Source organism: Lepisosteus oculatus, chromosome 14, assembly GCF_040954835.1.
Source record: "Lepisosteus oculatus isolate fLepOcu1 chromosome 14, fLepOcu1.hap2, whole genome shotgun sequence".
Classification (NCBI taxonomy): Eukaryota; Metazoa; Chordata; class Actinopteri; order Semionotiformes; family Lepisosteidae; genus Lepisosteus; species Lepisosteus oculatus.
This window is the reverse complement of record NC_090709.1, coordinates 59,098,254-59,124,336: the sequence shown is the minus strand read 5'-3', so window position 1 is coordinate 59,124,336 and position 26,083 is coordinate 59,098,254. Positions and strand designations below refer to the sequence as shown.

Below are 26,083 nucleotides of genomic sequence, written 5' to 3'. Positions count from 1 at the left end.
AGAACATTCACATTCAGAAATAAGTCAAGAAATTTGCCATTACTTTCGCTCGCGTTGCTGTCAGCCTGCCCATGTTGCCAAAGAAAGATTCACTCGGCGTCAACATGACAGAACAGCGATCACTTGAAAACAATGTTCCACACTCCGTAAGCAAGAACTTCAGTGTTTGCAGTCACCCGATATGCTGATAGTCAAAGGAGCGCAAAACATGAAGCGTCAAAAGACAAGATGAGTTGATGGAAAGAGCTTTGAATTGATGAGCACAAAAGTTCAGCTCGTACAATAGGCAACGAAGGTCCCAGCATCGTCATCGCACTTGAAAGGACTGCCTTGCAGACCAAGGGCAGTGGGCGGTGCCCGGTAAGAGGGGCAGAGGTGGTTAGACATGATGCCAAGAAGCCTAAAGCAAGGGGGTTTAGCTCAAATGGTAGAGTGCTCGCTTAGCATGTGAGAGGTAGCGGGATCAATGCCCGCATACTCCAGGTCTGAGTTTGGAACTCCAGGAGCCTGGTGTTCTCCTTTAGCCTCTGCGACTTCTGACAGGTGCACCTCCGTTGCGGAGAGAACGTCCTTCAGTTGTCAAGCGTTGAAGGGCCACACCTCCTTCCCAACCTCAGTCTGTACTGAGTGCGTCTCCGGCATTTTCTCGTCCAATTTGTCAGCTTAGCAAGTGAAAAGTATATCCGAGTGAAAACAGTGCTGATAATACTCTCACGAATTGTTAGAAGACGTGCTTTTGATCATCGATTGCTTAACAATCACATTCGTTCGACTTGAGCCATCAAGCTCGTAGTTTTCCTTCAAATCTTGAAAGCTCTCAGTGAGAACATCATAGGCTGCAGGACGCCCCGTAACTTGAGTACTTCAACAGAAAGAAGAGCAGACAGCTCCACAAATATGTGAGGCGCAGAGAACGCAAGGTGAGCCGCACACGTTTCGGTGGCTGAGAGAGGGCAGTTTTTGCTTCTGCATTTCCCAAGTAAGGACGCATGACAACAAGCGATCGCGGTGCTCATCTACGACAGTGGTGATGAGTTTTCAGTACGTGTTCTTTTGAACGAGTAATGAGGTTGCCGCCTTGGACAGCTGACTGCACGCGCTCATTGTGCCACGTGATGAGAATTCACCAGGCTCGTTCAGCCATTAGTCACATTCCATCGTTTGCCATAAGCAGACGCTGCGAAGTGATGTGGATATCAGTTCCCAGTCTTGTGGAAGAGGAGGAAAAGAGCACACAAGGGCTCATCCAGGAGTTGAACCTGGGACCTCTCACACCCTAAGCAAGAATCATACCACTAGACCAACGAGCTACAGCAGCACTTGCCATTTCAATCTGTCAGTGAGCTTGAGGACGGGGGAGAGGCGTCATTCGCTCGTCCAGGCAGACCTTCATCAATAAGTCAAGAAAGCCGCAATTACACGACTGCCTTGCAGATGAAGGGCAGTGAACTGCGCCCGGTAAGAGGGGAACAAGCGGCGCTAGGTGAAGCCGAGGCGTAAGCCCCAGCGAGGGGGTTTGGCTTGTGTGGTACAGCGCTTGCTCTGCATGTGGGAGGTAGCGGGATCAATTCCTGCATCCTCCAGGTGTGTGCTTAGAGCTTGATGTGCCGAAAGGCGTCCTTTAGCCTGTGGTCACGTCTTGCATGGAGAGCATCGTGCAGCTGTCAAGCGTTTCGCAGCCACGCCCCCTTTTCATCTTCTCTCTGGCTTAAGCGTCTCCGCCACTCTCTCTTGACATTTCATGTCAGCTTGTCAGAAGTCCGAGTGACATTTTTAATGGCTGAGTGAGGGCACGATGCTGAAGCAGAGAGGCCACTTCAGCCAGAGAGACTTGTGCTAGGTGAGATCTGAAAGACGGACTCGCAACAGAAACAGACCAAAAATGTATCGGTGAGATCAAAAGGCAAATGCAACATTCAGCAGAAGGCATCTAAAGATTAGGGAACGGGCGACTGAAATCCATGTGAGGCAAACTTTCCGGTGTGTGTACTGCAGCTGGGCTTGTTGGCGTAATTGGTAGTGCGTCAGTCTTATCATCTGAAAGGCCTGAGTTTGATCCTCACACAGGGCAGGGCTGCTTCCTCTCTTGCTCTTTTCAAACACTTGGGGCAACTGTTCGCTCATAACCACGTCCGGAATGCGTGACCTTTACAAGGGGGAGAAGCAACGCTGCATCCCTTTTCTAAAGAACATTCACATTCAGAACTAAGTCAAGAAATTTGCCATTACTTTCACTCGCACTGCTGTCAGCCTGCCCATGTTGCCAAAGAAAGATTCACTCAGTGTCAACATGACAGAACAGCGATCACTTGAAAACAGTGTTCCACACTCCGTAAGCAAGAACTTCAGTGTTTGCAGTCACCCGATATGCCGAAAGTCAAAGGAGCGCAAAACACGAAGTGTCAAAAGACAAGATGAGTTGATGGAAAGAGCGTTGAATTGATGAGCACAAAAGTTCAGCTCGTACAATAGGCAACGAAGGTCCCAGCGTCGTCATCGCACTTGAAAGGACTGCCTTGCAGACCAAGGGCAGTGGGAGGTTGCTGTTTTGAGATTGAGGCATTGGGATGGTGGGCCAAGATCTATTCTTCTTAAGGAATTCTTCATTGTGAAAGATCGGTCCACAGGTCATCTAAAGAACTCACAATTTTTTTGGACTCAGGGAATCACGTGCTACTGAAGGGAGTGAAGTGCTGAAACACATGACATGCCCCTTTGATCTCACATGCACAATTGCTGGGATGCCTGAGAGACAGTGATTGAATCCTGGCTGGAATTAGGCTCTCTGTTAGTGTGGGGGAATTATGTGGTAAAAAGGGAAAACTCCTTTACTTTAGTCACTTTGAAAGATCAAATGTACAGGACCTGCAAAAATAAGCAATGAAAAAAATCCATCACCACTCTCATGATAGCATAACTCATAGTCTCTGCTGTTGTGTACCAATACACACTTTCAATTTTCTTCTCACCTGTCTCTAGAGAGAATGTTGTTAGTGCTGATGACCTTGAATTAGACCTTGTTGACTCTGTAAAACAATCTTCCTCTGCTTAGATATTCACTCAGATTGATTTTGTTCTCAGAATATTCCTGGCAGCACTAAGTTTCTAGGAAATGAAAAGTGAAAGAAAAAGTACAGAAGATCAGCCCTTGAATATACAACATTGTGCAGTGAGATTGTTAAAGTATTAGCTACTATCCTGTGCTAGAGCCTGTCATGGTAAGCAGTGGATGACAAGATCTAGCACAGATACTAATGAAACACTGTTAATGAAAGATAAAACACTTGAGTCTTATTTTAGTTTTCCATTTCCCTTTCATTTGTGATGTACTGTACAGCAGGCCACAGAACATGCACAGAAACAGGTATGCACACATTCACACCAGGCAATGACAGTCTGCCCAGTCAGAATCGGAGCTGTGAGTTATTCAAATTCTGTTTGTCACAGATCATCCACAATAAGGGCAATGTTTGAACACAATGATCCCCAGGAGAGAGCCTAGTAACATAAACCCTTGGAGCAAAAGCAGATGATTAACTTCATAGTTTGTGTGGTTGAGCCAAAGTTGAGCATGAGGATATGTGAGTCACCATTCTTAGAAATGGATCCAACTTCAAACAGGCATCAAAAGTAAGACCATACAGTGCTGGGGCAATGGCACTTTAATGATCAGAAAGATAGCAAGATTTTTAATGCTTTGAAATTAATTTTCTGGTGATGCACACGACAGCTGCAACATTTTAAAGGGAGCAAAAAGTTTTCATTTGTGTAAGAAAAGACAAACAAATATTTGGCTTACTGAAGTATCCACCTGTCATTCTTGTCATTCAGTTGATACTCTGTGCTTTGCACCTTTTGCAGCAATGTCAACTTTTAGTCTTCCTGTGTCAGTCTTGCACATCTAGAGTTAAGAATGCTCAGCCAGTCTTACTTGTAGTTTTGCTCAAGCTCTGTCAGGTTGGATGGGTGAACTGGAATCAAGTACTTCTACAGATTGTCTTGGTTTTCAAGACTTTGGAATTCAAGTCTTGGTTTTGGCTGAGCCGCTAAAGGACATTTACTCACTTGTTCTGAAGACACTCCAGTACTGTCTTGGCTATATGCTTGGGGTCGTTGTCCCGTTGGATTGTGAATTTTCAGAAACCCCAGTCTGAAGGATGAAGCAGGTTCTGCTCCATTTTTTTGCTCCATTCACTCCAAGCTGATAATCCAACATTTGCCTTCTCTCGGCCATGATTACACTGCCCTTTCTTTCATCTTTGTTCTTCTACAAAGATTCCAGGACTTTTAATCCACCATAATATCAGAAGCCAAAATTAACCTTCTAACATGTACAAATCATTTGCAATGAAAGGAGGTGGAAGGGTTTAAGAATGTTTGTAAGACCTGGTTGATTACCACACATAGACATACTTTGTTGTCAGTTTTTATTCTCTTTGAAAGGCTATGGGAGGGGCGTGATGGACTGTACCACATTCATAGAAGATGTTTTTCTTCTAAGGACACTTCTGTAGCAGCAAGGCTTATTTAAAATACAGGAATTAAGTTTGCTGCTCCCTTGCTAGTCCCTCTCTCCCTCATCTCAGTGGAGCTGGATACAGAGAGGCCATTCCATCTGGTTCACATTTAAGGTGTTTTTCTAGCTGAGAGAGTTTCCTGATGTAGCGGCGAGGCTTAATAATAAGGCAGAATTAAGTGTTTCTGAGCTTCCCAAATGAGGCCCCATTTCTCTGTTCATCTCTGTGGTGCAGCCACAGAGAAACTATTCATGCAGGCTGATTTAAAGTTCCTTTGATAAGGATAGCTCCCAAAGGGGGATGCACTTAGCTAAGCCTGGCTATCATGATCAATGGTCATCCATTGGCGCCTATCTGTCTAGGGAGTGCCAGATGGACATCTGGACTGCATTGCTAAGTGTCAGGAGTAAGTGACTCATATCTCACCTTGATCAACCAATCAGGGACTGGTAGGGCTGAGTAACCCACGTGGGACTCTGATGCCCATGGAACTTTCAGCCAATCAATGAGCTGAAGTTCCTCCAGATAAAAACAGGCAACACAGAGAGCCTGGGAGATTCAGTAAGATTCAGAAGGGATTCAGGAGAATTCTGTGGACTTTTCTAAAGGGAATTCAAAGGAGAATTCCAGGGCAGGACGGCCCAGAAGCAGAAGGCTCCCAAGGGCAGGACATTCTCGCAGCGCGCCTCCTTACCATCCTGAGACTCAGCCTGGACCACCACGGAACGGCCAGTGTGTCCGAGTGCCAGAACTTTCCTTTGTTCTAAGAGTCTAGAGCGGAGGTTGCCAGAGAATAACCAGAGGATCCACCCGAGGTTAGCACCAGCAGCAGGCCTCGTGAACAGGTCAGAACTGTGGACAGCTGAATCACTATTCAGAACTAGCTCTTCATCAGGAACGAAACCGGTCCTCTTCCTGACTTGCTGGGACCCACAGTCATCTTTTCTCCTGTGCACAAACTTTGCTAGTTAAAGCCAACAGTGAGCATCAGCAGCGCACCGTCGCAAGCCGCACAGCACAGCCTGGCACCGAGCCAGAGAGCGCGGATTGGACAGCAACAGCCTGCAACTGTTTCTTTGTGCCCGCAGGAGATCTGAATCCCCAGAAATTGGATGAGTATTCAACTTCAATGCATTACAGCTCGAGAATTCAATTGTTATCCCAACCAGTTGATATCAATTTAATTCCTAAGAGTTATGTACTTGTTTTGAGTATCTAATGTAGAAGTTATAACCAAGTTCATTTATGAAACGGTCTAAATGAATGATATACTGAACGTATGTCCTCTTGATATGTGTAACACTTTGTAACTGATTGAATATATACCTTTTGTATTCTGATAACCCTCTCGATAAGATCTGTTAGGTTTACATGCATATTCTATGTATTAATAAATGTATCCTCGTGTATTAGTACCTGTGTGTGTGCGTTGTTTGAGTTATGTCGCATGGTTGGACTCTAAAGCCATCAACAGAATCAACTTTGTGATTTACTGCTACAATTAATAATTCTCTCAGTAAATGCCCAAACCCTACAGAACTGGTGCCTTCAGAGAGCCACTACAGTTACATATTTGGCGTCCCTGAGCCGGTTTCCTTACACTGATAAGGAACAGCTCCCAAGGCTGAGATTCACCAGCCACCCTAATAAATGGCCATCTCTGGCGCCTTACTGTCTGGGATATTCCACGGGAGAGTCTCATCCAAAGGTTTACAACCCTAAGGTCAGAGGTCATTGTTACTCATCCTCCACCTCAATCAGCCAATCAGGAACTGGTAGGGCAGGGTAACCCCACGTGGGTCTCGAATGCCCTCGGAACTTTAAACCAATGAACTACTGTAGTTCCTCCAGATTAAACAGGCAGCACAACACCCAGAAGAGTCCCCTCCAGGATGCTCTCAGACTCAGCTCGGACAATCAAGTGACAGCCAGTGTGTCCGAGTGCCAGGACTTTACTTCTTTCTAAGAGTCGACAATGGAGGTTGCCCTCGCATAACAAAAGGATCTGCCCAAGGTTTGCCCAGCAGCAGGCCTCGTGAACCGCCGGTACTCCACCGCCAAAGCTCGCCTGATCAACGAGTGAACTATGGTCGGAACTGTCGATAGCTGAATCTCAGGATTCAGGACTTGCGCTACATCGGAAACGAACCGGTCCTCTTCCTGTCTAAAGAGTGTGACCTTGCTTTTGAGTATCTAGTGTAGCAGTTGTAACCAAGTTCATTTACGAAATGGTCTAAATGAATTGTATACTGAATGTAAGTCCCTCTTGGTTTGTAACTCTTCGTTATTGAATATATACCTTTTGTAGTCTACTAACCATCACTATAAGATCTGTTATGTTTATATGCACATTTTATGTATTAATAAATGTATTCTCGTGTATAAGTATCCGTGTGTGTGCATTGCTGAGTTATGCCGCAAGGTCAGTTTTCTAATAGCCATCAAAGAATCATTTTGTGACTTACTGCTATAATTAATAATTGTCCCAGTAAATGCACAAAACCCCTACATTTATTGGTGCCTCGTGAGAGGATGCCTACAGCGGTGACGTCACCTCAGTGGCAACCGGCTTGCACAACCTGCGATGTCGGCCGTATGCTTTACAATACTTTCTGTCTTGTATGAAATACCATCTCCTGTCAGTCACTTCTGTTATAATAGACAGGATCCCTTTAGTCTTACAGGGCTTTATTCTGATTTTTATTCAACTACTTCTCTCATAATCACATTTGTTTTCCAACAATGTTTCCAGAGAAAGAAGCGAACAATATGCTTCTACAGCTGTACATCGACTGGAAGGAGGTAAAAACACACTTTTCTTCCAAAAAGGTCAGTTTGTCATCGATATCTGGTCCTCTAGACTGGTCCTCTGTAAGCAAAAAAATTACCTTTTAGTTTGGGTGGTGATATAGATAATAGACTCATATAAAATCATAAAGATACTAAAATTTGTCAGACAAATTATACATCCCCTTCTTTCTCTTTAAAAAAAATAGTTAAAAAGTATCAGATGTCAATTGATCATGAAAATGTCCTGTCTTTTGCAATAAACACACTGTATTTCTTTTGTTTTACATTTCACCTTAAATATATATTTTCACTTTATTTATATCAACAGCATCCCAGTTATTTTTTTAGCCTTGAAAAGAGATTCAGACACAGTGATCCTTTCCCTGTTCCTGCTGGTGGATCTCAAGAGATCAAGGGATCCATTCACTGTCTGGAATCTTTCCCCATCAGTCAAACACACAAAGCCACAGGTAATAAAGAACTGGGCTGCTGTTCAAGGCACCCACAATACAGAGAGAACAGGAAAGAAAGCACACCTCAAAATCACAGACATTACTGTTACAATTACAGTACATCCAAAAAGTATAAATGACATACATACAAAATATACCATAATAAATACATGATCAAAACAGAATATTAATTTAAAATTAGTTTTCATGTTTGTGTGTGCTCTTGTGTGTCTGCGGGCTGTGTATGCGGGCTGTCTGTGCTCTTGTGTGTCTGCGGGCTGTGTGCGCTCTTGTGTGTGAGTCTGTGCTGCTCTGGTTTCTCCTCCCAGTAAAGCTCCTATCTGAGCTCCTGTTGCAGCTCCTATCACTGTTCCTGCTGCTGCTCCTGTTGGGCCCCTCAGGGCTCCTAATAGGGCCCCTATTGCTGCCCCCAGTCCGGCTCCCAGCGGCACCAGTCTCAGCTCAGAGGGGCGGGGCTGGAGTCTGGGTTCAACTGCAGGGTCACCTTCACTCACTGCAACAGGAGGAGAGACAGGAAAGGAGGTTACAAGTGACCCATTTACTACTCACTACCAAACAAGCTAGAGATCAACGATAGTCTGTAGATGATGAATCTCATTTGTTTATCCAACTGATTTTTGAAATATATAAAATTCAACAGTACAGCAGAGCATTTGGTACAAGACACCCACCAATCCAGATAAAACAGAACTTCATGTGCTCAGTCCTTAAACGTACAACTGCTACAACTCGGAAACAACTTCAAACTTGTTAAGATATGAACTTGACATTTTCTTCATTCTTGTTAGAAGTTGTATTGCATCCCTGCACCTGCTGTCCTCCAACATGACTGGACCAGCTGTCCTCCTGGTCTAACAGGATCAGACTTGAACCACTGGACAAGCTGTCCTTCTGGTCTAACAGGACCAGACCTGAACCACTGGACCAGCTGTAAGTAAAATTCATTACTCAAGTCATTTTTGATTTGTACAAAATTAAATGTGATGTATATTTTGATGTGTACTATTGAAATTTGTATTTCAGATCAAAGGATTACATTTGAGCAAACATAGAGAATTTTAGCATCTGTCTGTGGATATTATTTTCTAGACATGATTAGTTATGTTACAACAATGTCATTTGTTGTGTTCAATTCCCAGTTTCAGGTGAACAGAATTTATCGGGAAAATGGCTGACAGGTGACTCTAATTGCTCAGGTGTTTATGTTGTTTTAACTGTGAAAACAAGAGCAGCCTAGGTTTTAGTCTTTGCACTTTACTGTTTGGTTTTGGCTGTTGTTTATGGATGAAGACCAGAGAGCTGTCTGTGACAGAAGAGCAAGCAACTGTGAAGATAAGAGCCCATTAAAGTCCAGTTGGAATTGTAATCACTGGAGAGAGATCGGGCATCACAATATCAACAATATGTAATGTCTTGAAAAAGACACAACCGGAGGAGTCAGCAATCAGAAAACATCAGTGGTTCAAGACACATGAAATCAGCCGACGGCAGAAAAATCATGAGAGCATTGAAGAAACTGAAATAAAAAGTGATCAGACTGCAGACAACCTCCACAGGTCTTAGGTGAAAATACCTCTATTCAATATGCCAGAGACCTAGAGAGACCTACAAGGGCAACAGTGCAAGATGCACAACTCTCATCAGCTGTTATCAGGGAGAAGAAGTGGAAACTCCTGAATGTTTGGATCCCTTTGAGCTGCATTTTACTTGCTGCAGAGGAAATGAAACTCAGAAACACCCACAGGCAAACAGCCACTGAAAGTGGCTCACAGGATCATATCAAGGGTCTGGGGATGTCGAGGAGTCGCAGACTGAAAATCGTGTAAGAGACTTGTGACCAAGTAACTCTGTTTGATTTACTTTACTGCTGCTGACCTGAAACTAGGGGGATTGAACACAGCAAGTCTTGTTTGACAAAGTTAAAATGTGGAAACGCTGGCTGTCTGTACTATAGACTCATATTTAATATGCAATCATATTCTATACTTTTGTGTCAAAAACAAATTCCAACAGTACGCAGCAAAAAAGCACATATCGCCCCTCATGGTCCCAATACTAAACCGATTCACTCCTGAGTCAGGAGAAAGATATGGAGCCTTGTGAGCAGATTTGTCTCTCTGGAAGTTGCCCCGCAGACTTTACCCCACCCTGACTGGGCATCTACCACTGCTGGGGTACTTACTCTGACCCAGCTCCAGGCTCTGAGGCTGGGAGGACTCCTGTAGTTCCTTCACTCTCCTCTGCAGCTCCCCTTCCCACCTCTCCTGGATCTCCGCCTCCTTTCTCTGCAGCCTCCTGTCGTACTCCTCTCTCAGCCCTTCCTCCCACTGCCTCCTCAGCTCCTCCGTCCTGCTCCTCTCCTCCTGCGCCTCTCGCTGCTGCTCCCTGTATCTCTCCTCCAGCTCCTGCTCTCTCTGACTGTGCTCCCTCTCCAACTGCTGCCTCAGCTCCTCTGCCCTCCTCCTCTGCTCATCCTCCAAATCCTGCCTCAGCTCTGCCTCCCTCTGCTGCTGCCTCAGTCTCAGCTCCTCTGTCTGCCTGTGCACCTCCTGCCTGCCCTGCTCTCTCATCCTCTCCTCGTAGTGGAGTCTGAGCTCTGCCAGACTGCTCTGCTCCTCCTGTGCATATCTCTGCTCCAGCTCCTCCACTCTTCTGAGCTCCTCAGCCCTCCTCAGCTCCAGCTCCTGCTCCCTCTGCCTGCAATCGTCCTCCAGCTGCCTCCTCAGCTCCTCCTCTCTCTTCCTCTGCTCCTCCTCCTGCTCCTTCCTCTTCTCCTCCATCTCCCTCTGCTGCTGCTGCTCCAGCTCCTGAACTCTCCCCTGCATTCTCTCTTTATACAGCTGCTTGATCTCGTCCACCTTCCTCCACAGCTCTGCTTCACACCTCTGCTGGGCCTCCCCGCGGTCTTGGCCTCTGTGCTGCTGCCTCAGCTCCTCTATCTTCCTCTCCTGCTCTTCTTCAAGCTCCCTCTTCACAGCCTCAATCCTCTCCCTCAGTCTCCCTGCACACTGGGTCCTGGTCTCCTCCACCTTCCTCAGCTGCTCCTCAGTGAGTTTCAGGATGGTCTCCTGCACCCTCCTGTGCTGCTCTTGGTATCTGAGCTCCATCTGCTCAGCTCTGCTGCGCTGCTCCTCCTCGTACCTGCGCAGGAGCTCCTGGTGCTGCGTCCTGTAGCGGAGCTTGATCTCCTCCGTCTTCTCGCACTGCTCCTGCTCCAGCCTCTGCCTCTGCTCCTGGTACTGCAGGTGCAGCTCCTGCTCCTTCCTGCGCAGTGTCTCCTCCTGCTCTCTCCTGAGAGCCTCCAGCTGCCTGCGCTGCTCCTCTCCCTGCCTGCGTCTCAGCTCCTCCAGCTGGCGCCTCTGCTGCTCCTCGTGCTCCTCCTTCAGCTGCTCCACTGTCCTCCTCTGCTCTTCCTCACTCCTGCGTCTCAGCTCCTTCGTCTTCTGACGCAGTTCTGCCTCGTACTCCTCTCTCAGCTCCTGCACTATCTTCAGAAACTCTTCCCTCTCCTTCCTGCCCTCCTCCTCTCTGTATCTGTTCTCTCTTTCTCTCAGCCTCTCCTCTGCATCCTGGTCCACAAAGAAGCCCAGATTGTTTCCTGCCACCATGTCCTCTATCTTCTCCAGCAGCTCTGTGACCTGAGTGCGGTCCCCCGTGTCCATATTGTTGAGAACATGATACCTGTTCCCACACTTCTCTAAGAGCTGCTGCAGGTCTCTCCCCTGTGTGTCAATGTACTGCTGCACTGTCTCCTGTCCCAGACTGTCCCCGTGGGTGAAGAGGACAACAGTGTGATTCAAAACAGCCTCCCCAAACACCTCAGTCATGGTCAGCAGGGCTCCCTTCTCCTCGTCCGTGAAGCGTCTGGCCGGCAGCACCAGCAGGAAAGCGTGGGGTCCTGGAGAGGACAGCAGCAGGCACCTCCTGACCTCCAGACACACGTCCCTCTGGCGCCCCCTGTTGTCCAGGAGGTCTGGTGTGTCGATGACGGAGACCTGCCTCCCAGCAGCTTCCCCTCTGTGTCTCTCGCAGGTCTGGGTGACGGCGGACAGGCTGGGCCGGGAGGGGAACTGTGTGCCTCCCAGGATGGTGTTTCCTGCTGCGCTCTTCCCAGCACTAGTCCTGCCCAGCAGCACCAGTCTCAGCTCAGAGGGGTGGGGCTGGAGTCTGGGTTCGACTGCAGGGTCTCCTTCACTCACTGCAACAGGAGGAGAGGCAGGAGCATCAGGGAGGTTAGACATGAGAGGAAAACAACCTTTCCCCAGGTAAGAAGAGTCCAATTTGCTCAAGTCATTTCTTGACAAACGTAACTTAAAAGTCATTATAATAATAATAATAATTGCTTGCACTTCTATAGTGCTTTTCTGGACACTCCAATGAAAGCTTTTTACAGGTAATGTGGAATCCCCTCCACCACCACCAGTGTGCAGCCCCCACCTGGATGATGCGACAGCAGCCATAGTGCGCCAGAACGCTCCCCACACACCAGCTCTCAGTGGGGAGGAGAACAGAGGAATGAATCCAGTTCAAAGAGGGGGATTATTAGGAGGCCATGATTGGTAAGGGCCAATGGGAAATTTGGCCAGGACATTGGGGTTACACCCCTACTCTTCTCGAGAGACACCCTGGGATTGTTAATGACCACAGAGAGTCAGGACCTCGGTTTTATTATCTCATCCGAAGGACAGCGCCTGTTTACAGTCTAGTGTCCCCGTCACTATACTGGGGCATTAGGACTCACACAGACCACAGGGTGAGAGCGCCCCCTGCTGGCCCCACTCACACTTCTTCGAGCAACAGCCTTAGTATTTTCCCAGGAGTCTCTCCTCTAGGTACTGACCAGGCTCACACTGCTGGGTTCCAGTGGGGGCCTGCCAGCTGGGAGTTGCAGGGTGATATAGCTGCTGGCCATTATGAAAGAAATTTACAGAATGAACATCTGAGAATTATTATTGGGCATCATGATAACCACATAGTTGTACCTGATGGTCATGATTTTCAATCGTGTCTGAACTTATTTTCCAAAGTGACTCAAATTTCATCTGAAGAATATGTGTGCTCATTTACTGGCCTTCAAGCAACAACAGTCATGCTGCAGTACTGTACTGTTACAGGAGCAGAGTGTAGAAGGACATTAATTGAAGGAGAGATAATCTCTTCAATCCAGTTAAGAACAGCACTCTAGGAGAGTGTGCAGTCCAGTGCAATCATCCTTCTGGTATTTCTCTTTGAAACTGAGCACACCCAGAGTCAGAGTCCACTGTGTCTTTACTTCAGAGGATGAGAAGAGAGAAACAGGCTTCATGCTTCTCAGCACCTGTCAGTGGAATAAACTCCACCTCATGTTCCTGGTATCACATCCTCACTGCTGGGCTGAGCTGCAGTGATTCAGTGTCTGTCGGTCAGGAACTGTCCCTTTAACCCTAGACCTGCAGTCTTGACCACTTTGTTAAAAAAGCAGAATTCAGACTCCAGGCTGTTCGGTAATTCTCCATCTCACCCTGTTTGACACAGATTCTACAACAGGCTGCTGCTGTTCAGTCACAGACTGACAAGCTGTGGTGAGTCTTTCAGACTGATGTACAGAAACACCTCTTGTCTGGGATTCTAATGATCTGCTGATAGGCTCTTTCATCCGTTCCTGTCCTGCTGGACTTCAAAGCTGCCTTTGACACTGCTGGTCAGACAGTCTTGAGGAACAGATCAGTCTCTGTTGTGTGTTTAAATCTCATTCTACTGATATAAACCATTTCATTTACAGAGACTGAACTAATTTAAGCTGGTACATATCAGTGTGTCAGTGTGTTAGGAATACATTACAAATTGGAGCACAGTATGATTTTAATTCCTAACAGGACACAAGATTGTTGAATCTCTCAGTCTGATGAGCAGTAGGATCAGTGACTCAGTAATACAACATCAATCACACTCACTGTTGAGAGGGGTGAAGTCTTTACTGTTCCTCCTCTTGACAGGCAGTCTGGGCTCCTCTGTCTCTTTCTCCAGCTCCTCTTCCTTCAGTGTCTTTCTCATCTTCTCCTTCAGCTCCTCTTCTTTTCTGCTCCACTTCTCCTCCAACCTCTGTCTGAGCTCCTCTTCTCTCTCTCTCTCTCCCTTCTTTCATACTTCTGTCTCAGCTCCTCTGTCTCTCTCTGTCTCTCCTCCTCCCTCTGTCTCAGCTTCTCTGTCTCTCTCTGTCTCTCCTCCAACCTCTGTCTCAGCTCCTCTGTCTCTCGCTGTCTCTCCTTCAACCTCTGTCTCAGCTCCTCTGTCTCTCGCTGCCTCTCCTCCTCCCTCTGTCTCAGCTCCTCTGTCTCTCTCTGTCTCTTCTCCAACTTCTGTCTCAACTCTATTTCTCTGTGTCTGTCCTCCAACCTCTGTCTCAGCTCCTCTGTCTGTCTCTGTCTCTCCTCCTCCCTCTGTCTCAGCTCTTCTATCTCCCTCTGTCTCTCCTCCTCTCTCTGTCTCAGCTCCTCTGTCTCTCTCTGTCTCTCCTCCTCCCCCTGTCTCAGCTCCTCTATCTCCCTCTGTCTCTCCTCCTCTCTCTGTCTCAGCTCCTCTGTCTCTCTCTGTCTCTCCTCCAACCTCTGTCTCAGCTCCTCTGTCTCTCTCTGTCTCTCCTCCTCCCCCTGTCTCAGCTCCTCTATCTCCCTCTGTCTCTCCTCCTCTCTCTGTCTCAGCTCCTCTGTCTCTCTCTGTCTCTCCTCCAACATCTGTCTCAGCTCCTCTGTCTCTCTCTGTCTCTCCTCCTCTTTCTGTCCCAGCTCATCTATCTCTCTCTGTCTCTCCTCCTCTCTCTGTCTCAGCTCCTCTGTTTCTCTCTGTCGCTCCTCCTCCCTCTGTCTCAGCTCCTCTGTCTCCCTCTGTCTCTCCTCCTCCCTCTGTCTTAGCTTCTCTGACTCTCTCTGTCTCTCCTCCAACCTCCATCTCAGCTCCTCTGTCTCTCTCTGTCTCTCCTCTGTCTCTCTCTGTCGCTCCTCCTCCCTCTGTCTCAGCTCCTCTGTCTCTCTCTGTCTCTCCTCCTCCCTCTGTCTCAGCTCCTCTGTCTCTCTCTGTCTCTCCTCCAACCTCTGTCTCAGCTCCTCTGTCTCTCTCTGTCTCTCCTCCTCCCTCTGTCTCAGCTCCTCTGTCTCTCTCTGTATCTCCTCCTCCTTTTGTTTAATATAGTTTTCTAGTTCAGTGTTTATTTCTTTGATGTCAGTGGTGAAGTACAGCCCATAGTTTCCTGTCACCATATCCTCTATCTTCTCCAGCAGCTCTATGACCTGAGTGCTGTCACCCCTGTCCTTGTAGTTAAGAACATGATACCTGTTCTCACATTTCTCCACCAGACACTGAAGCTCCTTCCCTCCTCTCTCAATGTACCACTCAATCATTGTGTGTCTCAGTGTGTCCCCCCAGGTGAACAGCACTATTGTGTGTCTCCAGACGCTCTCACTGAGGAGCTCCAGATATCTCTCCACTGATCTCCAGTCTGTGATTGAGTCCAGATTAATCTCCAGGAGGAGAGCGTGGGGTCCTGGGGGACACAGAGACACAAATTCCTGTCTGATCTGCTGTGGATCATTCCTCATCAGCCACTCCTCCCAGTCTGGAGTGTCAACCACAGTGATCTGCCTTCCAGCTACTTCACCCTGTCTCTTCACACACTGCTCAGTTCCTCCCTCAGTGTCAAACTCCTCTCTGCCCAGGATGGTGTTTCCTGCTGAGCTCTTCCCTGCTCCTCTCCCCCCCAGCAGCACGATCCTGATCTCTGAGAGACACTGTGGTGCCTCATGAGAATCTGCCTGTCCCTCCCCTGTCAGAGAAAAAGATCACAGATTATTCCTCTTCAGAGGCTCAGCACTGAGATAAGCTACAGTGAGTGAGGAGTCTCAGCAGAGCTCACAGTGTGACCCAGTGGTGACCTGTTGCTCTACAGGGTAGATATCCCACAAGGGCTCTGTTTCCAACACAGCTGTGAGTCTTTTCCTGCAGAGCCCTGCTGTAGAACTGGGTATCCAGGAGATCATGCGAATCAGCTTTTATCACTTATCTGGTAACAATAATATTAAAATGTATGATTCATTTCAGAGCTATTTAGACTTCTATCAGAAGCTTTAATATATGATAATATGACCCCATTTAATATCTCTATTAAACTGACTGTACTGAGGTGTGACCCCTATCAGAGAAAGAACATGAACTCACTCTTGGGAGGCAGTTGGGGTCCCAGTGTCTTCTGCAGAAGCTTCTCTATCCTCTGTCTCTTCCTTATTTCCAAAGTCCTGAACTTCACTTCCATCCCCTGTAAATCCTTTTCCTTAATCTCATAGTAACAGTCACTCTTTCCTGCCACCATGTCCTCTATCTTCTCCAGCAGCTCTGTGACCTGAGTGAAGTCGCCCCTGTTCTTGTTGTTGAGAACATGATACCTGTTCCCACATTTCTCCACCAGCCACTGGAGCTCCTTCCCTCCTCTCTCAATATTCTGCTCAATGGTTGTGTCTCTCAATATGTCCCCCCAGGTGAACAGCACTATTGTGTGTCTCCAGAATCTGTCACCGAGAAGCTCCAGATGTTCCTCCAATAATCTTCTGTATCTCTCTGTGAATGATGAGGTCACAGGAGTGACCAGGAGGAAAGCATGGGGTCCTGGTGGACACAGAGACACAATTTCCTGTCTGATCTGCTGTGGATCATTCCTCATCAGCCACACATCCCAGTCTGGAGTGTCGACCACAATGATCTGCCTCCCAGCTACTTCGCTCTTTCTCTTCACACACTCCTTAGTTACTCCCTCTGTGTCAAACTCCTCTCTGCCCAGGATGGTGTTTCCTGCTGAGCTCTTCCCAGACTCCTCCTCCCCCAGCAGCACGAACCTGATCTCTGAGAGACGCTGTGGTGCCTCATGGGAAACAGCCTGTCTCCTCCCTGTCAGAGAAAAAGATCTCAGATTATTTACATTATAAAGTTCTCATCACAGATATTTTCACTATTCATCCCATTTAAAATTTAAGATAAAAACTTCTCTATATCTTTTCTTTTGTTCCTGCCCTGAGAGAGGAAAATCACAGATTATTGAGATTATTTTTCTGTGTATTCTCTGTAGTATACAAAAATGTTCTGTTAATGTTAATGTTAATCAAACTGTATTCTTACAACATTCATATTCTGTATTCTTATAATTTATATAAAATCTTTTTTTTATTTTTAACTGTTCTCTCAATAGTACGTTTATTTTTCATAAGTATTTTTTTAAGAATAATTTAACCTCACTGAAAGGTTGAAAGGTTAGATTTCTTTCATCTGATAAACAACACAGACATTTTTCCAATGCCTTCCTTGCTCATCTTTACAAAGGATGCCAATAATTCTGTAGAGTCCTACTAACACTCTGAGTGTCCAGTGGCAGTTCAGACATATATAGGGCTCCTGTATCCAGTATGAACCTTTATTCCACCTTATTTTAAAAATACATGTAAAATACATGTAAAAAACTGTCCATCCTGATTCTTCAGTAGTGAGTCTAAAATGTCACATTTCATAAAGAAATGTTTGGGACTCATCCACCTGGCTGGGAAATCTGTGTGTTGTATAGTTTCAAACCGCATAAAAACAATTTACTGTGATCCACACTGAAGAGAATTAGCATGATGTTAGTTTAAAAACAGTGAAACTGACAAGCTGAAGGAACTGAGTCTCTTTAGTCTGAAGGGAGTGTCCCACACTGACAGGCTGAAGATAGTGAACCACATACATACAGAATATTCAACATCCTCAGTGACAGTTAGTCATCATTAAAGACCAGCTGGATATTGACACCTCAGAGTTCCTCAGAATTAATATTGAAGCTCAAAGCAACACTAAGACTTAAAATCAGGAGTGGGGGGCTCTACTGTAAACAGAGGGGGGTGGGAGAGGGGAACAAGCCGATACCCTGGCCTCTCTCCAAACATAGCTGGATGAGCTCCTCCAGTCATGACAGGAGGCTCTACTGTACACAGAGAGGGGGTGGGAGGGGGAAACAAGCTGATACCTTGCCTTCTCTCCAGACATAGCTGGGTGAGCTCCACCAGTCAGTACAGGAGGCTCTACTGTACACAGAGGGGGGTGACAAGGGGGAACAAGCTTGCCAGTCAGGACAGGAGAAACAGCTGCATAAGAACCTGGAATCACTACAAATTATGGGCCAAATAAATTCATCTTTTGTTCGTCTGCACTTATTCCTCTCTAGTATTATCAACTGTACAATAAACACGGCCTCTGAGCAACAAACAGGAAATGTTCATATCTGAGCATGTCCGAGCATCACGAATACTAATAGTGTGAACCCAACACCATCAGCAAACAGTCATGTTTTACATTAATCATTTTACTTTAAATAAACACCTTATTAAAATATTTAGTACATTCACTGTCAGTTCAAAGTGAAAGTAAATCAGCTCCTGTCTCTCTCCTAGATCACACCCTGTGTGTTTGACAGACAGAACAAACTCTCAGCAGACAGGAAGAAACTTCTCCAGCTGCTGCTGTGCTCTGTGACAGAGAAGAGACCCTTAGTGACTCCCTTACCGACACTCTGACAGGTAGAACAAGAGAAAACTCACCAGGGCTGAGCACTGAGCTCTCACACGCTGCCATCTCTCTCTCTCTCCTTCTCTTCCTGCTGATCTGAGGGAGAAGGACTTCCTGTTCTCTTCAGGTAAAGGTGAGCTCACCTGGGTGAGGAAGATTCATCTCTGGCGCCACCTGGTGGTTCAGTATAATTAACTTCTTAGTACAATCCAGTGGAACAACCACAAACTGAAATACTACTTGAACTTAAATAGAGGAGCTGAGTATTTGACCAGGGTAAGAAACAGCAAAAAGGTACAGAAAAACCGAGGAAGTATTTCAGTATATCACAGGGAAAACATAAAGACTTGAAAAGGGAAGATACCCCCACTCTCACACAGAGTCCTGGATCTGTATTGACCAGCAGTCTGGACACTGGGGTCCACATCCCTACTCTCACACATGATGTCCTGGATCTGTACTGACCAGCAGTCGGGACACTGGGGTCCACACCCCTACTCTCACACACTCTTACAGTGTCCTGTCTGTGTCTCTGGTTTGTAACCTTTCTTATGTTAAGACAGAGAAGGGAGAGAAATGGACTTTTATGTTTTATATTGACTTTATTCTCATGAGCCGATAATAAAAGATAATAAAACCAGCTTCTCGTAATCCGGGTACTGCTGCTGCGCCGGTTGCTAAGCGACGCTCCGCGTCTGAGCGCTTGAGCTCCTCTCAGGGCTGTTTTATTCCCAGATGAGGAGCCGCTTCTTTCCTGGAAATCCCAGGAATGACTGGGAATCCCCCGCCAGTTCCTTCCAGCGGGAACCTCCTGTGGGCTGGGAGGGAGGGCGGAAGCTCTTCCCTGGTGTTTCTGCAGACGAGGGGAGTCCTGGTGTCCGTATGGCGGCGCAGCTGGTAAAAACACTCCCTGTGCTGTGGGTGTTGCTGGCTGCCGGTGTTTCCAAGAGAAATGGGCTGTTTGTGTAGGAAGATGTTCTTTCCTCAGGAGGGGAAATGTCCGCCTGGAGCTCAGCTGGAAGAACCGAGCGGGAAGGAAAGTTCTGGAAGTGCGCGTCTCCTCTCCGTCTGCTTCAGTCCCAGTGACTGTGACACTGGGACAGAACAGGAGTGATGAGCGAGTCTTCTTTCCTACATGGGGTATTAGTGGGGTTTTTTAGGAAACAGGACAGAGAGATAGAAAAGGACACCAGTTAGAGAGAGTCCTGAAACTGCTTGATGAATCTCTCAGTTCTTGTCTTGATCCGGGTTGTACCCAGTCCCAGTTTAAACTGGTTTACAATGTGGGACTTCTGCCCTGACACAACCCCACATGTGTCTCCACATGAGACGGGAGTCCTGTAACGTGTTTTTAGACAGAAACCCGCCAGAACAAACACATGAGAAGCGACCTGGAGGAGAGGTCAGACGGGGAGAGTTTCTGGAAGAGTATAAAAACCGGGAACTTTGCTTTTTACAGCAACACTTTCTGATTCAAGTGTCCCGTTACTTCAATCTCAAGAAAACAATTTACAATAACTGTTAATATTTCCAGAAATGGATTAGTTGGATGATGTCCCATTTTATAAGAAAGAGATTTGATCTCCTGACTGTTACTCTCACTAATATAATACTGTCTGTGTTGTTTTCAGTTACAGTTACTCCGACGCCGGGACTCATTACAGCTCGTGACATTAATTACAGTTAATTAACTCTTTATCCTGAGTGTCTTCAGTCGTGAACAGAGGTCCATCCAGTTTCTATGTGCTGTAACCAGTACAGGGTCGCGTCTTTCACACTAATGAAATGTAAAGAATGAAAACACATTGAAACAAGCAGTAAAATCTGGACTTACCAGAGAAACGGGGGAATTTATTAAAATGAGACTTTATTAAATATGAGTGACCCAGTGGGCAAAAGATGTATAATATACGTCTATTAAACGCATACCTTAGACGTATAAATGTGGTCCCCAATTCGTCTAGAATTAAATATACGTCTATCGTTATACGTCAATTATACATCTATGATTATATGTTCATTATACATAAATGGTTGGAGTTCTAGTATACGGATAAATTTAGAGGACTATTATACTTATATGGTAGGAGTTCCGGATTACTTTAGAGGACTATTATACGGATAACTTTAGAGGACTATTATACGTATATGGGTAGAGGTCTATTATACAGATAACTTTAGAGGACTATTATACGTATATGGGTAGAGGTCTGTTATACATCAAAGATAGGTTTATAGGTGTAGAAACTAGTTAACCAAGCCAATGATTTGGCTTAGAAATGTATTCTGAAAATACACATTCACAGCTGAAAAATATGTATTTCAAATTATACATTGTATACAGTCAATCAACAATCAACATATAAGCAATAATAATAAAAAAAACACAACTAGTCTTAAACTTCAGCTACAAATTCTGGTAACATCAATACACAGTATAGTAATGACAAACACAAACTAATTACATTAACACACTATCTAACTCAAAACCACATTTTGATTCAAATATAAATTTTAAAATGCACAACTTCTATATTTCCAAGAAAAAAAATATTACAGTGGAAGTTAAGACAATTTTTGTCCACCATTTGCAAACCCTGTCTAATTGTCCTGACAGAACCAGAAACCTATTATTTTCAGTGTCCTGATCTCCTGACTCCCTGCCTTGCATATGCATTCTTCAAGTAACACATTGCGTGCTTCTTTATTTCTTTTTCTGTTGATGTAGGGTGGTACTTCAGCACCGCAGCTAGGAGAAAATTATATAATATTACTACTCAAATAAATGATGATTATTATCTTCTTGAGTATAATCTAAAAAATGAACCATTAAGGTTTACTAAGCTCAAAGCTGAAATAAACGGATAAAATTTGGCTTGCATCATAGCAGTTGAGCAATAAAGTCTGTCCTAATTAAAGAGTACCCAAAGTTTGAAAGTACAACATAGAATATGAGTACCTTTAATTACTCTATAAAGATTTGTGTCTCCCAGGCCCCTCTTTTGTTGTTTATCTTTTCGGTTTGTGCCAGCGAAGTTGAATTCTGTCATCAGTTCATTTGGCATAAGTCTGAAAACCAAATTCTCACTGAGTTTAGACATTTTTTCAAGTGAGTTTCCATTCAACATTTATTTACTCAAATATTTAAGATCAAATGTAGTACTGTAACCCTTATATTTTAAAAGACAATTTTGCAGTTTTACACCTTGCACATTCAGTGGTTAACACATAGGTATCTATAAGCTCAATTCTGTGGACATCTTAACTCGATCAAAGTAAAAATGTAATGTAAAAACATGTTTAAAAAATCAATAAGCAATACCTTGACAAGACTATGAACACACTCTCTCTGACATCACTGCCACCTACTCTCCGAAGTTGGTTTATCTGGAAATAATATTATATTAGAAATAATATTAGAAGCTACTAGATCTTCATTAATCAACTAATCAGACATACCCATCTACACATTCAATGGAACAAACACATTTTCACATATTAACTGCACTTTTTTTGCAGTATTTTCTCAGTCTCTAAATACAAAGTGACCATTTTCAAAGTAAAAAAAAAATTGCAGTAGCTTTTTAGAACATGAAAACACTTTATTTTGCCATTAAAGGATAAGCAAGATTATACATTATAAACTAAAAATATGAACGTATGCCAGAGATGGATCATTAATCAGATGTAGGCTATAAAATTATGACATATCTGAAACCTAGAACATTAGTAGTGAATATTTTCTACACCACAGTGAGAATATAATATCATACCAGCAGGTTTTGATTGTCCATGCTGTCAAGTGCTTGCTCGTATGCACAGAACTCTTCCATTGTGGTCAGCCTCCTGATGTGGAATTGGGATTCTACCGGTTCTGTGGACATATCCAAACGCCTCAATTCATCCCTCATCTCTATCAGGAGGCCCAATACCCACTTCTGAAACTCCTGAAATTATTTACATTTTACATCAGCATTTAAAAGGAATTAGGTTAGGATTTTCTCACACTATTGTCCCATTAGCATAACTGTAGTGTTGCTAATGTGCTACATGCAATTTATAATCTTAAAAAGTAAACATTCCCACTTCTGTAGTTCATTTTAACTGTACTTCCTTCTGAAAGAGGATATCTCTCTCTCTTCTCTTCTGGTCTGGATGTGGTCTTCTGCCTGGGGGAACTTAATATTTCAATTTATTCATTTAGTCTGTCATTGAACTAGGATTCTATAAACAATGTCAATTAAACTCCATTGGTGTATTTATTAAAAACATAGCTTCAATTTTGAATATGTTTGTGTATTTGTAGCTATGTAGTAAAAGAAAAAGACAACTTATTTTTATATTGTATACGAGTCTACACATAATTAAAATACATTCTGTGTAAAACTATAATATGGGTAGTTTTATTTATTACTTTATACAATAAAAAAGACATACTTTTTGACAGTCTTCCAGGATCATTTCTGCCATCTGAAGTATTTTAATTTGATACTAGAAATTAAAAAGTTAACAATAATCTCATACTTAACAAATCTATCATTTGCAGAGGGATCATAAACTATTCTTAAATTTAATAATTTAATTAATATGATACAAGTAATGTACTAAGTACTGAGGAGGCATGGTGACTCTGGGGTTCGGTTGAAGACTTTGGTCTTATAACTTGCTTAGGGCTTCGAACTTTGCTTGGTGAGGTCACAATTTGAACTACCTGGGCTATTAATATAATATTGCAGATTAATTTAATATTTAAGTCTTCTTCTTCTTCTTCTTCTTCTTCTTTTTCACAGCCTTAGTCCCAGACTGTCCTGGGGTCAGCTGCTTTGGTTGCTCTTCTCCATTTGTCTCTGTCGAGCACATCTTCCTCACTCACTTCACATACCTCCATATCTTTTCTCACACAATCTATCCATCTCTTTCTAGGCCTGCCTCTTCCTCTGTTACCTTCCACCTCAAATTCCATTACCCTCTTTGTTACTTCCTCAACGTCCCACCTCATGATATGTCCATACCACCGTAACCTCGCCTCTCGCATCTTCTCAACCACATCCACCACCCTACATCATCTACGGATTTCTTCATTTCTGATCTTATCCTTCATTGAAATCTGCAGAATCCATCTCAACATCCTCATTTCAGTTCTTCTCATCAAGTTCTCTTCCCTCTTTCCAACTGCCAAGCATTCAGCTCCATATAGTAGTACAGGTCTAATCACAGTCTTGTACATTTTGCACTTTAACTTTCTGGGAATTTTCCTGTCACAGATTATTCCAGTTATTTCTCTCCACTTGTTCCATCCAGCTTTCACTCTTTGTTTTACTGCCTCCAGTGTTTCTCCTCCCTTTACCAGTTTTGATCCAAGGTATTTAAAGTCATCAACTTGTTTCAGTTTTCCTCCATTTGTCTCCTCAACATTGGTCATAGTATCTCCTCTTCTCTCCATTACCATTATTTCAGATTTTTCTGCATTCATTTTCAGTCCACCCTTTTCCAGACTCCTCTGCCATTTGAACACTTTCTCCTGTATTTCTACTTCTGAGTCTGCCATCAGTGCCACATCATCAGCAAAGATGAGTTCCCAAGGCACTTCTGTTCTTACCTCCTCTGTCAGTGTGTCAATAATGTTTATGAAAAGGAAAGGACTTAGTGCTGATCCTTGGTGTACTCCAACTGTGATTTCAAACTCTTTTGTCTCTCCCTGTTGTGTTATCATCTTCGTAGTTGCATCTCTATAGGTTGCTTGAACTAACTTCACCATGCTTTCTGGTACTCCTTTCTTCCTCAAGCACCAATACACCACCTCTCTTGGCACACGGTCATATGCCTTCTCCAAGTCCAGAAAGGCCACATACAGCTTTTTCCCTTTCTCTAGTGTCTTCTCCTGTAACTGTCTCATCACAAAAATGGCATCTGTTGTGCTTTTCCCCGCTGAGAATCCAAATTGTGAGTTGTGGATCCTGATTATCTTCCTGAGTCTCTTGTCCAGAATTTTTTCCAGGATTTTCAATCCATGTTCCAGAAGTTTTATTCCTCTATAGTTTTTACACTCCATTGGGTCTCCTTTCTCCTTGTAGATGGTAACCATACTGCTTTTTGTCCATTCTTCTGGAATTCTCTCTTCCTTTGCAATATTGTTTAGCAATCTCGTCAGCCACTGAATCCCCTCTTCATTGAGGTTCTTAAAGTGTTCTGCTGCTATTCCTGATGGTCCAGTTGCTTTGCCCACTTTCATCTCTTTGATAGCTTCTGTCACTTCCTTTACTGAAATTTCTTGGATTGGTCCACACACTACATCTGCCTCCACTAGGTTCTCCCTCTCATTTTCTACATTTAACAGATTTTTGAAGTACTCCAGCCATCTTTGCTTGATCTGTTCTTCTTTAATCAAGACTCTGCCTTCTCCATCCTTGAGTACCGCCACCCGGATAATATCGTTTTTCTGTCTCCCTCTATGTTTAGCAATCTTGTAGATTTGGTCTTCTCCTTCCTTTGTTTCAAGTTTCTCATACCATTCTTTCCAGGCTCTTTCCTTTGCTCTTGCTACACTTCTTTTTGCTACCTTCTTTAGTCTCTTATATTCTTGTAATTCTCCAGTGTCATCTTTCAGTGCCTTGTATGCTTTTTTCTTTTCCTTCAGTGTTTCCTGAACTTCCATATCCCACCACCACTCTTCATTTTCCCTCGGTCTGCCTCCTCTTGTCTTTCCACAAACCCTGGTAGCAGCCTCTTCTAGGATGTGGCTCATCTCAGTCCACTCTTCTTCAACTGAAGGCTCCTCTGTTTCCTCTGTGTTGTTTTTCATTTCTTTCACCAGCCTGTTGAAATCTACTTTGTTTTCTCTCAGTTTCCACACTTTTGTTCATGCTGGGTGTTTCCTCTGCCTTATTCTTCGCTCCTTCAATATTGTGATGTTCATCACCAGTAGCCTGTGTTGTCTGGTAACAGCCTCATAGGGCAGGACTTTAGTATCTTGGACTTTCGCTCTATCAATTCTTCTCACTAATATGTAATCTATTTGGGTATCATGGCCTCCACTCCTGTATGTCACCTTTTGCTCATAATTCTTCGTGAACCCTGTGTTCACTGCAAACAATTCAAGAGCTTGGAGTGTTTCTAGTAGCCTTCCTCCTTCTTCATTTCTCTCTCCTAGCCCTCTCTGACCATGTTCATCTGGATAATCTGGGCATTTCTCTCCTAAATGTGCATTGAAGTATCCTCCAATTACCACCATTTCATTTCCTGGGATTCTGCTAACCACTTCTTCGAGATCTTCCAAAAAGCTATCCTTTTCCTCCTGTGGTCTTCCTACCTGTGGTGCATATACAGAGATGATATTCCATAACCCACTCTCAAAAGCCACCTGTACATTGATAATTCTGTCTGAGTGTCTAACCACCCTCACTATCTTGTCTGCTAGGTCTTTGCACACTATCACACCCACTCCATTCATTTTGGTACTCTTTCCAGCATATAGAATCTTGTATCCCTCTCCTAGGTGTCTTGAGCTGTTTCCTTTCCACTTGGTTTCTTGCACACACAAGATCTCCACTTTTCTCCTTGTCATAGTTTCAACCAATTTCAACCAATATTAAATAATTTAATATTTAAGTATGGACGTAAAATGTTCACCAGTCCAATAATCTTTGAATATAATTTGCTTATGGTAGACAGTTCTCCACAGTGACATAAGCTCAGACGTAATTAAAAAAAATTAACTTGTGAATTTCATCTCAGTTTCATAGAGTA

The 26,083-nt window shown here is 44.4% G+C and overlaps 1 protein-coding gene across 1 annotated transcript; it reads right to left on the bottom strand.

The window, feature by feature from the left end:
* Window positions 1-9,918: 9,918 nt before the first annotated feature.
* LOC138242684 (trichohyalin-like) lies at window positions 9,919-18,403 on the bottom strand. The gene is made up of 5 exons (XM_069198240.1): window positions 18,370-18,403; window positions 15,971-16,693; window positions 14,033-15,578; window positions 13,860-13,972; window positions 9,919-11,978 (listed from the first exon to the last, which is right to left on the bottom strand). The coding sequence occupies exons 1-5, from the start codon at window positions 18,401-18,403 to the stop codon at window positions 9,919-9,921; spliced, it is 4,476 nt and encodes a 1,491-aa protein (XP_069054341.1).
* Window positions 18,404-26,083: the final 7,680 nt, after the last annotated feature.